Source organism: Carettochelys insculpta, chromosome 1 (genome assembly GCF_033958435.1).
Source record: "Carettochelys insculpta isolate YL-2023 chromosome 1, ASM3395843v1, whole genome shotgun sequence".
In the NCBI taxonomy this organism is placed as follows: domain Eukaryota; kingdom Metazoa; phylum Chordata; order Testudines; family Carettochelyidae; genus Carettochelys; species Carettochelys insculpta.
In genome coordinates this window covers 302,911,723-302,927,941 of record NC_134137.1, presented here as the reverse complement: position 1 = coordinate 302,927,941, position 16,219 = coordinate 302,911,723, and the positions used below count along the sequence as shown (strand labels likewise).

Sequence of the window (16,219 nt, the reverse complement as noted above, 5' to 3'; positions counted from 1 at the left end):
AACAGGTATATATTTACAGAATACAGAAGAACACAAAAGGAATTCTCACTTTTAATTGCGATTTGAAACAGGGATAAGCATACCCATTACCATTAAATAAACATACACGTTGTCAGGTTTACTTAGGGTGAACAAAGGTCCCATTTTTAAAAACACTGAAACATTCCAACAGGTGTCCCAACATTTACCTCAAAATGGGCAAATTGTCCTACATTTTTTCTTTCCCCTTCCAAGGCTGGGCTGTGTGAGCCCTCCCTGTGCTCTGGGAGGACTGGGGGATGCATGGGGCTGCTAGCTGCTTCTGCTCCCAGTGTTGGCTGGGGGGGTCATGGGCTGCCCGCGATCTGGTGGGGCGGGGGGGTGGGGCAGGCCAGGCGTTGGCCTGCATGATACAAGAGCAATGGGGAAACTCATCACCTGTGCCCCAGAGGGGCTGGGGCACAGGCTGCCTGTGCTCAGGGGCAGGAGGGTGGTGAATCAAGCCATGAGCTGCCTGTGGTTGGGAGGGTGGGAGGTTAGGGAAAGCTATCTGCCACAGGCTGCATTCATACTGGAGGAGGGGCTTCTCTTATAGTGGAGGTGGAGGGGGCTGGGCTGCCAAAGGGGAGGGTCTCAGGCAGAAGAGGAAGGGCCAGGAGTTGTCCACGGTGTCCTGCTCCTGGCACTGTGTGGAGATCCAACCCCTGGTTAGATCACTCACCTCACCAACAGCCCAGCTGGCAGGCTCCTTCTTCCCCCACTGTGTCTGTCAGGGATGACACCGAGGAAAAGCTCAAAAACCTATGGCCCTGGGCTCTGCCCAGGAGGAGCCAAGCTTTACACAGTGCTAGCATGGGGAAGCTTCTCCAGCCCTTATCTAAGCTCTGCAGTGGTGGGACGAAGTGATTTCCAGCCTGTTTGCACCCAAACCCTGCAGGCTTTAAAACAGCTCCCCCAGCCACGGGCACAGTACCCTGTTTATGTATTGCCCCCTGACCTAGGTCCTGCTCTCAGGCAAGGCATGGCTGCTCTGTCCTCTAGGTACCTTTCCTTGCTGAGTCACTTCTCTGGTCACGTTTACTGAAGCCCCTGCAGTCACGCTCCCTGGGTCCTGGAGGACAAGGCATTGTTAGGGCTTAACCCCTGTGCTTTAGCCAGTGGACAAGAGGTGGCTGGGTTATGCTGATAGCCAGCAATAGCTTGGAGGCATTAGCTCCTTTTGACACTGTACAAGCAGAAGGGACAAGCTGCATTCAGCCACAGTGGAACAAAGGGTGGGGACTGGAGGTAAGATAACCTCTCCAATACAAGGACCAGGTCATTCATTCTCTGCATCCCCATTCCCTGTAGCTGGAAGCAGTTCTCATCCTTTCACTCCCACACAGTGCTGAAGGGCTGCTGTTACCAATGCTCTGATGTGAACCCTGACAGAAATCTGGTGAGGGGTCCCTGTGACCCTCCATACTTCCCACACGTTGCCTTGAGAAGACATCGTATCAGGACTGGTCAGTCCATCCTAGGACCTAGCTGGGCATGGAGGGTGGAGAGAACAGCACATGGAAGGTTGGTTCAGTTCAGTCAGTTACCCGGTCCCTGTGTAAGAGGGGTATGGGAGTGCTTGGGTGCCACTTTTCCCCATGGAAACCTTCAATATAAGAAGGTAAATAAAAAGGCTCCAGCTATGCAAATTTCTTTTTAACAGGGGCTCAGTCTACTTGATGTTAATTTGAAAATTTGTACAGCACAGTTCTGATCAACACTGAACTCAGTTGAACGTGAGTAATTTTACTGAATGTCCTGTATTCAGCATAGGGAAATATAGTCACGCTAACAGCAGTTTTCAGAAACGATATGAAAAAGTTTACAGAGCTTCGCGTCAGATCATTTTCTGAAGTGTTAATTTAGGCAGATAGTCTACTCTACCCCCACTCCTAATCCCATTTATATTTCTTCAAATAATGAACTGCAACTTTGTTGATAAAAAGGAATACTTCAGAAATAGACAAGGTCTGGCTCAAGTCAGAAAAGAAAATAATGATCTCATTTAACATATGTTCATGTTTAATTTTGGCCTCCTTTGAGATTCATTTTCAGTCCCTCATATCTGAAATTCTCTCAATAAACATGTCACATTGTTCTGCTTTCCAGCTCTAAAAGACACCCTACAATACTGTTCCAAATGCTGTAGGGCTGGTTGTTCTTTCAAAACTGAACCTAGACTCAGTATAATAGGCACCAACTGTATAGGAGCTGCCGAGGAGGGGAGGAATGAGGGCAGGGCACACTCCAGGGACAGGGGCAGAAGAGGGCAGGAAGAGGTGGAGGGTGGAGCGGGATGGGAGTGGGAAGAGGAAGGGCAGAAAGTTCGGGGCTGGGATGGCAGGAGTGTCAAGCCCCACTCCTGGCTGATTGGAAAGACATTGCCTCTGCTCAGTAGGGACAACAAGGCACCATAAGAATTTCTACTGCTTATATTTTTGTCAAAGTCACATGAAATTATTTTGGTGACCAAAACATATTTGCCTTGCTGCCATCAGCGCAGGCCCAGTCAACATATGTTGGTGCAGGTGGTCCAGTACTGTTTTGGTGTGCCTCACATACTGAAAGAATTGCCACCTGTGCTCTCAACTGACAGACATTTCACAGAATCACAGGATCATAGGGCTGGAAGGAAGCTCAGGAGGTCATCTAGTTCAGCCCCCTGCTTCAAGCAGGATCAACCCCAACTAAGTCATCCCAGCCAGGACCTTGTCCAGCTGGGACTTAAAAACCTCAAGGGATGGAGAATCCACCACCTCTCTAGGCAACGCATTCCAATGCTTCACCACCTGCCTCGTGAAGTAGTTTTCCCCGTATCTAACCTACACCTCTCCCTCTTCAACTTCAGACCATTACTACTTGTGCTGCCATCTGACACCACTGAGAACAGTTTCTCACCCTCCTGTTTAGAGCTCCCCTTCAGGAAGTTGAAGGCTGCTATTAAATCACCCCTCAGTCTTCTCTTCTGAAAACTAAACAAGCCCAAACCCCTCAGCCTATCCTCATAGGTCTTGTGCTCCAGCCCCTTAATCATTTTTGTTGCCCTTCGCTGAACCTGCTCCAGCAAATCCACATCCTTTTTACACTGGAAAGCCCAAATATTGGACACAATACAAGATGTGGCCTCACCAGTGCCGAATAGAGGGGAATAACTACATCTCTATATCTGCTTGAAATGCTCCTCCTAATGAACCCTACGATGCTGCTAGCCTTCTTAGCTGCAAGGTCACACTGTTTACTTATATCCAGCCTTTCATCCACCATGACCCCTAGGTCCCTTTCCATCATACTGTTGCTGAGCCAGTCAGTCCCCAGCCTGTAAAAAGGCTTGGGATTCTTCTGCCCCAGGTGCAGGACTCTAAACTTCTCCTTATTGAACCGCATCAGATTTCTTTTGACCCAGTCCTCCAGTTTATCCAGGTCCCTCTGGATTCTCTCTCTACCCTCCAACATATCTACCTCTCACCCTAGGTTTGTGTCATCCACAAACTTGGTGAAGGTGCAATCCAGTTCCTCATCCAGGTCATTAATAAAGATGTTGAATAACACCAGCCCCAGAACCGAGTTTTGCAGCACTCCGCTTGAAACTGACCACTAGCCAAATATTGAACCATTGACCATTACCCGTTGGGCCCGACCATCAAGCCAGCTTTCTATCCATCTTATAGTCCAATGATCCAATCCATATTTCCTTAACTTATGGACAAGAATGTTGTGGGAGACCGTATCAAAAGCCTTGCTGAAGTCAAGGTATATCACATCCACCGACTTCCCCATGTCCACAGAGCTTGTTACCTCATCATAGAAGCTAATCAGATTGGTCACACAGGACTTGCCCCTGGTGAATCCATGTTGGCTACTTTTGATCACTTTCCCCTCTTCCAAGTGCTCCAAAATGGATTCCTTGAGGATTCCCTCCATTACTTTCCCAGGGATTGAGCTAAGGATGACTGGTCTATAGTTCCCTGGATTGTCCTTCTTTCCTTTTTTAAAGATGGGCACTATGTTTGACTTCTTCCAGTCATCCGGTATCTCCCCCGATCTCCAAGAGTCTTCAAGGATAATGGCCAAAGGTTCAGCAATTACCTCTGTCAATTCCCTCAGTACCCTGGGGTGCACTAAATCCAGACCCATGGACTTGTGTACATCTAGTTTTTCTAGATTGTTCAGAACTTGTTCCTTCCCTACAGATGGCTGCACTCCATCTTCCCATAGTGCATTGTCTAGGACCGTCATGTGGAAGTTGACTTTGTCCGTGAAGACTGAGGCAAAAAAAGCATTGAGTACTTCAGCTTTTCCTCCATCATCTGTCACTAGGTTACCTCTCTCATCCAGTAATGGCCCCAGACCTTCTCAGATAACCCGTTTATTGTTCACATGCCTGTAGAAACCCGTCTTGTTACTCTTCACATCCCTTGCCAGCTGCAGTTCCAATTGTGCTTTCGCTTTCCTGATTACTGCCCAGCATTCTCCACATCCTCCTTGCTGTTGCTGTCATCCACTGCCACCTGCCCCACGTTGGTCAGGGATGGGGTAAAGGGTTGGGAAGGGGACAGAGTGGGACATGGGCGGGGCCTGTGACACAGGGGTTTTGCGTGGGGCCTGCCCCTCCCTCCATCAGGACAGCTTGCTCTCAGGTGATTAAAAACAGTAATCAGAACTGCAATTTTAACTGCACTGTTAAATAATATTAAAATACCATTTATTTTAACTGTTTGGGGGATTTGTATATTTTGAAATAGAGGGTCAGAATCTGGACTCTTAGATTCAGCCCAACTCAGGGGTTCAGCTCCTCTTGGAATGCAGGACTTGGAGCTTCGGCCTGGCATGGGCCATGGGGCACGAGTCTCCCTTGGAATGCATGGCCCAGGGTTTCAGCAACTTTTGGGACACAGGAACCCTGGGCTTCAGCCTGCATGGGCCTTTAGTCCCCTCATGGCTCAGGGCTTCGGCCTAGTATAAGGCATGGAGTTCCAGCCTTCCTGCTGCCCAAGAATCTCAGTCGGCTGACTGGGGCTCCTCCAAAACCCACCCCCACCATCCGCTGCCTCCAGAACTAGGCTGCTCCAGTCTCTGCTCTCCTTGCTGGAGCTTAATACTTCATTGATGACATCAATATGTGACATAGAGCCAGCAATTTTAATTGTGTCTCAACTGCAGGCCCCTGCACATGTTAAAGGCTGGGTCTACACTAGACAGTTTTGTCGACAGAAGGGGCCTCCTGTGGACATAACTCAGGGAGCATCTACGCACTTAAAACATTCTGTCGACAAAGTCTTTGACAGAACTCTGCATTTTTCTTGACAGTATTATCCCTCAAAAATGTCAGGCATGCCAATCTCTGTACAGAGTACTGTCAACAAAAGTGCAGTGCAGACACATCTGTCTACAGAGAGGAGTTCTGGTTGCTGGGCAGCCCTCTTTGCAGAGCTGCCATTCCACTTTCGGTCACCAGAGGGCAGTGCAGGCTGGCAGTTCTCTGTCAACAGAGCAAGTTGTGTGAAGATGCAATCTGCTGACAAATATCAGAGAGGTAGCCGTGTTAGTCTGTACCTTCGAGAACAACAGGAAGTCTTGTGGCACCTCATAGACTAACGGATTTTTGGAGCATAAGCTCGAATTTGTTGACAGAGGGTCTGTCAAGATTTCCCTGTCGACAGTAACTTCTGTCAACAAATGCTTCTAGTGTAGACATAGCCAAAATTTTATTTTTCTTCTTCCCTTGGCATAGAAGCCTGAATGCGAGGCACGCACAACCAGGACAGGAGGCTGTAGCATCCCAGTGAAGCACATGGCGAAGAGACAGAATTTATTGAAGGGTGCAGTGCTCTCCTGGGTGGGAAGGCTGAGCATCCTCACATTTAGGAAGCACTGGCAGGAAAGTAAGGACGCGCGGGGTTCTGTCTGGCCTGAGACACCGACAAACCTCAAGGGTGAGAAGGGGAATCCGGGTGTTTCTCTTTGGTTTTATATTTTCAAAGGTCTGTGACTCCTGAGTGCTTCAAGAGCAGAGATTCTGTGGTAGAGACATTTCTTTGATAAGCCTGTGTTATTTGCTCTCCTGCTGCATTGTCCCTTTGGGGACGAAACCAGAAGCCCAGAGTGCTCAGAGTCTAAGCAGAACTGTTGGTGAGCCCATATAGGTAATGTGGGTGGAGGTAGGGAGGAAGGCAGGAAAGAGTGGATCAGGAGGACACAGACACTAATTTCAGGACACAGGGGAGCTGGGTGGTGACACTCCATATCCCAAAGAGGGATGTCAAACAAGAGATATGAGCCTGCCTTGTACTCCTAGAATTAGAAACTGTGACTAGACCCTCCTCAGGCCCAGTGGCCCTGGAAGCACATGGGACCCAATTATTGCATCGACATCCAAAAAATGGTGACTATACTGTACAGTACAGTACCAGACCAGCATGTCTCATGCACTATTCATTCAACAAAAGACTCTCAACATGATTGTTCTTGCAGGTACCAGGTTGACCTTGCAGTGTTGACAGAAAACACTGAAAATTCAATTATAACGTGTTGAGATTATGAAGAAGAGCTAAATATGTAACCCATGTCATTTTTACAAAGTCATTTATGGTCCATGCACAATAGTGATAAAAACTGCACTCTGATATTTAGCTGAATGAGATTTAAAGTTAATTATGCTGCTGATTCATCAGGGTCAGTGTTGTGTTAGTTTGTCTGCATAGTTGCAGATATCTCAAAAATTCTTGAATGTCTCTCTCTGATTTTCACTGTAGCTGTGGTCACGTTGGTTCTAGAACATTACAAAGACAAGGCGGGTCAGATGGTCTGGTGATTCAATAAAGGATAATACCACATCACCCTGTGTCTCTGACTTGATTGTCAAGTTGTTCCATTCTTCTTTGCAGAGGCTTTGTTTGAATAAGTGCATTAATTTATCTACATTTACTGGATAGTGTATTTTTTTTCTCTCTTAACCCTTCATCTCCTATGTCTAACTTCTCCAGTCCCATAACACACTGGTAAATTTATTAATTTTAGTTGCCAGGATTTCAAATATACCCTTTATCAAGGTCATCAAAGCCTATAACTTTTACTTATTGCTACTGTTTGTCCTAATAAATTTCTTGCTGATTTTTCTTCCCCTAGCACAGGAACAGATCATCTGTAAATTTCATGGTGTGTAAAAGTAATGTCAATGTCAGAGTTGCATTTAACACCTAAAACCTTGAAGTCAACATTTCTCAATGCTTTAGTAAACGCCTATTAATGACCATGGACTTTTCTTAGGTGGTTCTTCCCCTTAAAACTTCGGAACAGCATCAAATCCACCATACGCATCTAGCATAATATTTCTAATGGATAGGACCCTTATGTATTAAATATATGTGCACCTATGCACATATGACAGATAAGCTACCATTTAAATTCGACGTTATAAAAGAGCTACAGTATTTAGATGTAAAAAGATGATTGTGTTATATGTTTTGAAACCTGATTATAATAAAACCAATGTACAGTAAAAGCTCTTTTATCAGGCACTTAAATGACCAAAAAGCTCAATTAATCAGCATTTCTGATATCACCCATTCCCATACAACAGTCTGAACCTCCCCACTCTGACACCCTTGGTTCTGAACCAGGGAATTTGCCAGACCAGGAGAGGTCAAGTTCAGTTCCTCTGCTGCTACCACATAGATCAGAGATGAGGGTGCTCAGAAAAAGTGGGGATAGCGGCTAAAGAGCAAGGAGAGAAGCCCCATGGTTGCAGGGTCCACTCCCCCAGCCCTGGGGCTGCACTCCCAGATGCAGGCCCTCTGCCATGGGGCTCCACAGCCAGCCTGCCCCTTCCCACAAGCACCTCCCATCCCTACTCCTCCTCCCCTCCCTCCCTGAGCTTGAATGTCACAAATCAGCTATTTTCAGGGCTCTGAAAGCTTGGGGACGGGGGTGGGGAGTTGCTGAGTGCAGCACCCCTGGCTTTTCACCATGCGTGCTTCAGCCATGTGGCACACATGAATGCTGGACCACAGATGTTGCTGGAGAAGGGAAGTGTAGATTATAGAGGTTCAACCTGTACCAGTTACAGACTGCCTTCAAGCATGGGGAGAATGTAGCCCTCAAGCATTATAGGACTGGGAAATCCTGACCTTGCTGATAGCAAAATCTGCCTTAAATTCATGGGGCCAAATATCAGCTTAAAGGTTATTAAACACATTCTGATAAAAATTACAGTGCTTTGTTCCCCCCGCAGAAAATATATTACACACTTTCTTGTAGAAGAATTGTAGCAAATGTATCTCTTAACATAATATATACAGCTTCTTACAACCATGAATTTCTTATTTTTGTTAATGCAAAGTAATGGGAACAGCCACACAGTTATATTCCATCTGTTTCAAAGTAAGTGCTAAAAACATACACACATAAAAAGTCTACTATATACTTACTCTTGTGTTGTTTCTTTCAGCTTTCAGTTCTGAAATCTCTTCTTCTTTTTCAAGCAGTTGTTCCCTACATGCATTTAACTCCTTTGTCAGTGCAGCAAATTCCTATAAAAAGGAAATGAAGATGATTTTAAATGCACATTTTGGAATATATATCTCAAATGGACTTGCATAGCAGTATTTAAGATTTAATATGTGAACTATTTTTGAAAAGTCAAGAAAGGCAGCAGTACAAACAACCAGCACATTATTTCATATAACAACATGCATTTGTGCTTATCTGTACATAATTGTTAGCTATGTGCAACTAAAAGGATCTAGAAAGTTATCAGGTATAAATCAGTTTCAGATCTTTTTCAGTTGAAACTAGCTAAGGATTTGGCCTGTAGACTAGGGAATTCTTTCAGAACATGTCTAATTACTTTGACAGAGAATGGGAAGCAAGACCATAATAACAGAGAATGGGAATTGCAGTAATCAATAACAATAAACTGCTTCTATAGCATTTGCCATCTGATGATCTCAATAAGCTCTAGCACATTAGCATTTTAAGATACCAATTCATGAAAGCATCATATTCAGGATAGTATTTAAGCTTGTACTGAACTTTAAACACCTGCTAAAGTCCGACTCAAATAACTGGACCTTTTCAGGTGCTTTAAATTAAACAGGTGATTAAAAGCTGACGTGAAAAGGAAAGAACTTAAGCCTTTGTCTGCGCTGGCAGATGTAAAGTGCTGTCAGTTACCACACTGCTCACAGAAGGTGTGTCTACACTAGCAAGTACATTCAAAATTCAGATCGGAAGACCGAGTTCTTTCAAAAGAACCCGCGGAGCGTCTATACTGACACGGCGATCTTTAGAAATTAACTTCGAAAGAACTCCCCTGTTCTTTCGAAGTCGGTCCGCTGATCCCGGGATGGGAAAAGTGCCCTCCTTCGAAAGCTATTTCGAAAGAGAGCAAGTGTAGATGCTTTCGAAAGAGCGGGTCCTCCATGGCCATGATCAGCTGGCAGACGGCGGCACCGCTCACAGCACAAGCGGAGCTCTACGGCTCCAGCATCTGTCCACATTTCAGGACGCAAGCTCCCAGAGACCCTCAGGCAGGAAGCTGAGAGCATGCAGGCAGCAGGGAGCCCACACTGCTGCCCAGCCATCCAGCAAGGATGACGCTCCAGCCCGCCTATCGCCCCCCTCAGCACCATGGCCAGTGCCCCCACTCCCTGCCCACCCCAGGGGCCTGCCAAGGACACCGGGGAGCCCTCTCAGGAGGGGAGCCAGCCCCCCCAGCACCAGGCCCCCTCTTGGACTGATGCTGAGCTGCAGGACCTCCTCGTCCCCTGGGCAGATGAGGAGATCATGCACCAGACAGGGGTTCGGCACAGGAATGCTGCAGCGTTCGAGCGCCTCACTGGCCAGGGTCACCCCACCCAGACCCCAGACCAGGTGAGGTCCAAAGTGAAGGAGCTCCAGCAGGGCTACTGCTGGGCTCAGGACATGGCCGGGCAGTCAGGGGCAGCCTCCACCAGCTGCCCCTACTTTAAAGAACTCGACAGCCTCCTTGGGCCCAAGGAGGCAGGACCCCCGGCCGTGTTCCTCGACACAGCGGAGCCCCCAATGGAGCCAGAGCTGGAGGGGACAGGGACTGAGGGGGAGAACCACCCCAGACCACCGGCCACCCGCAGGTGCCCGCCGCGGATCCCGGACACCAGTAATGACTGGGGCTCAAGCAAGTGGGACCTCATCACTGACGTCCCCTTGGGCCCACTCAGCATGGCCCCCTCGGATCGCACCTCACCCAAGTTCCTGGAGGGACCCACATGTATGTACTGTGCATGCGGGCGGCTGCAGGGCTGGGAGAGGGGTTGCACAGTTCCACCCAGGGTGGCTGCAGCCCACCCACAGGGACATCAGCCCCAGGGCACAGGCAGGCCAGACGGCCCCACCGCCCCGGCCTCAAAGTGCAGACGTGTGGCACCCAGCACCATGCAGCCCAGACAGTACCACAGGCCACCAGGCTGCAGAGGGACTGAGGGAGGCAGAGGAGAGCCAGTGCTTCTGCAACCCAGACGGGGAACCCCGGATGAGGTCCCTGCAGGACCGTCAGGATGGAGTGGCTGGGGTGGGAGGGTTCAAGGGGTCCCTCACCAGGACTAATGGCCCATTCCTCTCCCCTTATGTCTCCACAGCTCCAGCAGCCAGCAGCCAGACCAGCCCCGCAATGGGCCCAGGGAGCCCGATGACCGAGGGGGAGGAGGAGCGGCCCAGGCCCTGGACAGGGACAGCATGGGGCCACCACCGGTCCCTCCACCAGCGCCACCAGGCTGGAGAGCAGAAGGCAGGGGACACGGCCCACGCAGCTGCCCTGAGGGAGCTGATGGGCTTCGTGCGGGAGTGGCTCACCATGGAGTCCAAAGTGAAGGAGCTCTAGCAGCTTTGTCCAAATATCTTTTCTGGAGATACCATCACTGGACCTAACCAGGTTATTCACAGAATCACAGGCAAATTCTCATGTTCCTCAATTAACATCATATATGCCATCATGTGCCAACAATGCCGAGATGCTTTGTATGTTGGACGGACTTCAAACTCCCTTAGATAAAGAGTTAATGGGCACAAAACAGACATAAAAACACTCCTGATCCACAAACCTGTTAGTCGGCATTTTAATGGAGTGGGCCATTATGTCAATGACTTAAGAGTTTGCATGTTACTGAAGAAGAATTTTCACAACACTCTTGAAAGAGAGACTGATGAACTCTCTTTTATATTCAAATTTGACACATTAACACGTGGTTCGAACCGGGATGGGAATTTTCTGAGTCACTACAGGGGCTCGTTTGCGTACTTGGCTTAATCTAATTTCTGACTCCCCCTCCACCCTGCTTCTGCCCCTCTACTCTCTGATTTGCTCACTTTGATCTTTTTTTTTTTTCTGATTTCTCCACCTTGATTGATTACTGTTTTTGGTTCTCTGTGCCTTAAATATTGAGTCTGTTCTGGTCTGGCTATGGTCTGAAGAAGTGGGTCTGTCCCACGAAAGCTCACCTAATAAATTATTTTGTTAGTCTTTAAAGTGCTACTTGACTGCTGTTTTGTTTAAATTTTATTTTTATGGTTTATCCTGTGTCCCCCGTGCATGTGTGCTGGTGGGTGTGCATGTCTGTGGAGGGTGTGTGTGTGTGCAGGGTGTGGTGGGGGAATGTGCAGGGTGTGGGGGGATCACTGTGGCCCTGCTCAAAGGCCTGGCACAGGGCCTCCCGTACATGCACCCCGAGGCACGTGGGGGGTGGGGCTTTAAGAGGATGGCAGGCAGCGGCCCCAGAAGAGCTCATCCGCCATGTGACCTTGCCTGTGGCACTTCCTGCCCCTGCTCTTTCGAAAGAGAGCTCTGGTATGTGCAGCTGCTGTCTTTTGAAATTGTGCTGGAGGCCTTTTGAAAGAACAGACTGAACCTTTGGTCCCCGCTGGTGTGTGTGGACGCTACATTTCGAATGACCATCTTCCGATGTTCTTTTTCAAAAGGCGTTCTTTCGAAACAGAACTGTATTGTAGAAGCTGCCAGAGAGAACACTGTTGTGTGTTCACACTGTCAGCTGCCAGTGCAGTAGAGTGACCACAGCCACAGCAGCATTTGAAGTGGTGCACTCTGGGTAGCTCTCCCACAGAGCACCCTTTCCTCTTCTGCTGCTGAGTCTTGTGAGAAGGCAGGGGTTGGTCACAGGGCACCCTAGATCCCATTCCAAAGTCCTACTGAAGAAAATGCAGACACATCTCACTAATGCATCATAAATGACAGTCAAGTTGTTCCTTAAGATGCACAGTGATGATTAAGAGTCAGACACTGATCTTGCTGCACATTGTACATAACACATGAGACTTCTTGTGGCACTCACAGGGGTGCTGACTGCAATGGAATGACACTTTTGATCTTACGAAACAAGCACGAAGCGGTGGGATCACATTGTTATGCAAACCTGGAATAATGAGCAGTGGCTGCAGAACTTCTGGATGAGGAAAGCTACTTTCATGTATGATGAGCTCACCTTCCACCCTCCAATGCATGGACAAGAAAATAAGAGTCACTCTGCTGGTGGAGAAATGGGTGGTGATTATACTGTGGAGCTGCTAGTTCAGACAGCTATCACGCAGTCACCAACCAGTTTGGAGTGGAAAAGTCAACTGTTGGACTCGTGTTGATGGAAGTGTGCTGGGCCATCAACTGCATCCTGCTCCAAAAGACCATAAATCTGGGCAATATATGTGAAATTACAGATGGCTTTACACAGATGAGCTCCTCAAACTGCAAAGGGGTGACAGATGGGACACATATTCCAGTTCTGGCACCAGACTACTTAGCCTCTGAGTACATTAACTAAAATGGATGTTTCTCCATGGTTCTCCAGGCACTTGTGCATCTCTGTGGATATTTCATGAACATTAATGCACACTGGTCTGGAAAAATGCATGACACACTCATTTGTCAGTACTGTGGCCTGTTCAGAGAGCTACAAGTGGGGACTTTCATCCTGGACCAGAAGGCCACTTTGGAGAAAGCTGAAATGCCCACTGAGATTCTTGGAGGCCCTGCCTACCCCTTATTGCCATGGTTCATGAAGCTATACACAGAGAAGCCTTCACAACATTACGGAGCAGTTCAAGAACAGGCATTGAACCCTTAATATAATGGAAACCAAGCCGGGGAACGCTGCAAAACCTCCTGTAGTATCCCTTACTCCAGCACTTCATTCTGTTTAATTCTTGAATTAAAACAAATTCTAGGGCTCTTACAGCTAGAAGAAGCAGTTAGGTAACTTCGTCTTTTAAACCACAGATCTCATGCTTACCCCTACACTAAACTCATACTTTCTACACTCATACACAAGCTTATGTCACCTTAAACATGTCACCTTCCTCTGAGGATAAATAAACTGGTCCAATAAATGGAAAGAATTTCAGTTTCAGTGACAAGACTCCCACAAAAAATATCCTGTTGACAGGGCATTCTCAATGAAATGGAAGGAAGCAACTCACGCACCTCTGCTTATGGAAACTGTAGCTTACAGCATAGGAGACAGGCATGCATAGGTACTCGTGTCATTTTGTTACTTTATGTATGTTGCATAATACTAAAGGGTTTAAATGTTTCTATTTGACATTTTCAGTTCAAATTAAATAATCAGCATCACAGCAGAGGACTATTTTGCGGTCACTCTTGCACTCTAGTCATAAAAGCCTACCACTGAAATCAAGACTGAAAATAAAGCTGGATTTCAACTATATCATACGTGAAGATGACAGGGTGCGTGTACGCCACACTAGGCAAGAAAGAATTAGCCCCACGCTATGGGGAGAGAAAGGCTTACCCTTCAGACTGTGCTCAGTGTGCTCTAACTGCTGTGCTAGTACAAAGGACAACAGCTCTGCTCAATCTGGACTGATCACTGAGGGGGAAGCATACTTGATGGAGGCTCCCCAGTGAGGAGTCTCCACAGCCCCTGTCTGCAAGAACCAAAGGTCCCAGGAAACAGACTGGAGACCAGCAAATCAGAATTGGCCGTGGAATTCAGGGTCTCCAGTAGGAAGGGGCCTGCAGAGGCAGAATGAGTAGTATCTCCTACCCACATAAGGTAGTGTGTCACAGCAGGATCCCTACTGAATGGGTGGTAAACACACTGTTGATAGGGCTTTGAACTGGGACCCAGGGGAGCTGAGTGGGGCTGGGTCCCACCATGATAGCAGCTACTCACCCCTTTGGTGATGACCCCCATAGCTGGAGATTGGGCCCTGCAGCCTTGTAACTCAAGACCAACCTTCCTGATTCTGGCCATTAGGCTATACAGCTCTGAACCCCTGTAGTAGACATATTGCCTTTGGCTATTAGGATGTATAGCTCTGAATCCCAAGAGCAGCCATATGGACTCTGACTCATGAGCTGTACTACTGTCTGCCTAATACCCATCTGGTAGACTGCAACGGTGTGGTATCCCCATCCTGATCTCCCACACAGAGGGATGGCGTTTGGATGCCCCATGACAGCACCCGTTCATATCTTAAAAAAAATTCTCAAAGAATAACACAGCTTAACAGAGGACTCTCTAGCTGTCACCCAGACAAAAGTCCCATTGAACTCTCTGGGACTGGCCGTCAGTCTGTTATTCTAAATTCTTGAAACCAAGAGTAAAATCCTTGCCCTACTGAAATCGATGGGACTCTTGCAATTTGGACTTCAAGAGGGCCAGATTTTCACTCACTTACGTTATTTATATAAGGCATGACACATAGTAGTTGTGTTGATCTGGTACAGTGGAAGTTGACTAATGCCTCCATCATCTGAAATGTGTGAATCTCTCCCCAAAACTGTGAGAGCAGCACTGGTATGATTAAAATGCATAATTTATTTTTTTAAAATTACAAAATAATAGTGTTTCCTTAAAAGTCCCAAAAGTTGCCACAATTGACCTGAAGTCATTCTTAATTACTTAGAAGAGGAAGGAGAAGATATGTCCATCTTGTCTAGCTTATTTGCCTCCAAATTGAAACCAAATAAAATTAAAGTGAAAACTTAGCCTTGTACAAGCTTAGAAGGGTCTTTGTTTTATTACAAAGGTACCTCCCCCTGCACTACCAAGAGTGGCCTTAACACTAACCACAATGATTTCCAGGCTTAATGGTGCAGTTGCCATGGGTCAAACTAGCCCTGAAGGGGTGGGTTTTAAGTACATATTTAAGTAGCTTATGGCATATTTTAGTTACCAGGAATCAAAGAGCACATTTTCAAGCAATTTCAAATTCTTCTTAGCCAAGCTTTTGCTAAAGATTACCTTTATTTTAAATCCTAACTTTGTTTTTTTAGCACTGAACATTGATTTATGCTGCTGAAGCTAAGGAAAGGAAAAGCCTGACATTCTCAACCAATTTCAGTTTAGCAGGTAATTTTTTAATGATGTCCTCTGAAATAATTTCCTGTTCTTGGCACTTTATTTGCAAGTTCTCAGGCTCCCTGCTAAGCCACAAAAACCATGTTAGAACTGAAAAAGGAAACCTAGCAACGTTACTTGAAAAAAAAATCTAGACATAAAAACCACCAGGGAAATCTTATTTTTGCTCTAGAAAAGTGATTGTTGTGATTACTGCCGCAGAATTACACACTCTGGCTATGCTAAACATCCTGCTATTTTCCTTACCCGTTCTCCCACATCTCCCCTCTTCTTGTTTGTTTCATCCATGTGTTACAACTTGTCTTTTAAGCTATGTCCACAATGGCAGCTGAATTGAATGACAACATTTTTGTTGTTCAGAGAAAGCTAACACTCCTCCAAAAGACCGAGAACAAGTTTGCCATGGCAAGTGCTAGAGCTAGAGTGAGCAATGTGTTGTCAGCAGAAGTGCTCCCTTGCCAACAATACATACGCCACTTTTGGGGGGATGGAAGTATTTTATTAGCAAAAGAAACAACAAATAGGAATTATGCTGCCTAACTTTTAGCAACACAGCCAGGTCTGAGCAGGGACTAACATTAACTATATATTTGATAAATGACCCTAGTTATGCTGCTGCTATTGTTGCTCTGTATTATTGTGTGCTTATTATTGTGTGATCAAATGGGATTTACCAAAGAAAACAAAACAAAACATTCTACCCAGTGTAATTTCAATGTTCTTCCAATATTTCTGTGGTGAAAGAATAGCTTTCAGAAACCATATTGCAAGGCATTCCATAAACTCTTCGGCAGAAGTGAAATGCAAAAATGTTAACTTCAAACATTATTCAAACA

The 16,219-nt window shown here is 46.7% G+C and overlaps 1 protein-coding gene across 3 annotated transcripts in view; it reads right to left on the bottom strand.

Annotated features, from left to right (window-relative positions):
* PPFIA2 (PTPRF interacting protein alpha 2) overlaps window positions 1-16,219 on the bottom strand; it is a 607,969-nt gene that overhangs the window by 257,207 nt on the left and 334,543 nt on the right. For all 3 annotated transcript variants that reach the window (XM_074984006.1, XM_074984008.1, XM_074984007.1), the window contains one exon: window positions 8,445-8,546. In XM_074984006.1, the coding sequence (XP_074840107.1) occupies window positions 8,445-8,546 (102 nt within the window). The remainder of the gene's footprint in view (window positions 1-8,444; window positions 8,547-16,219) is intronic.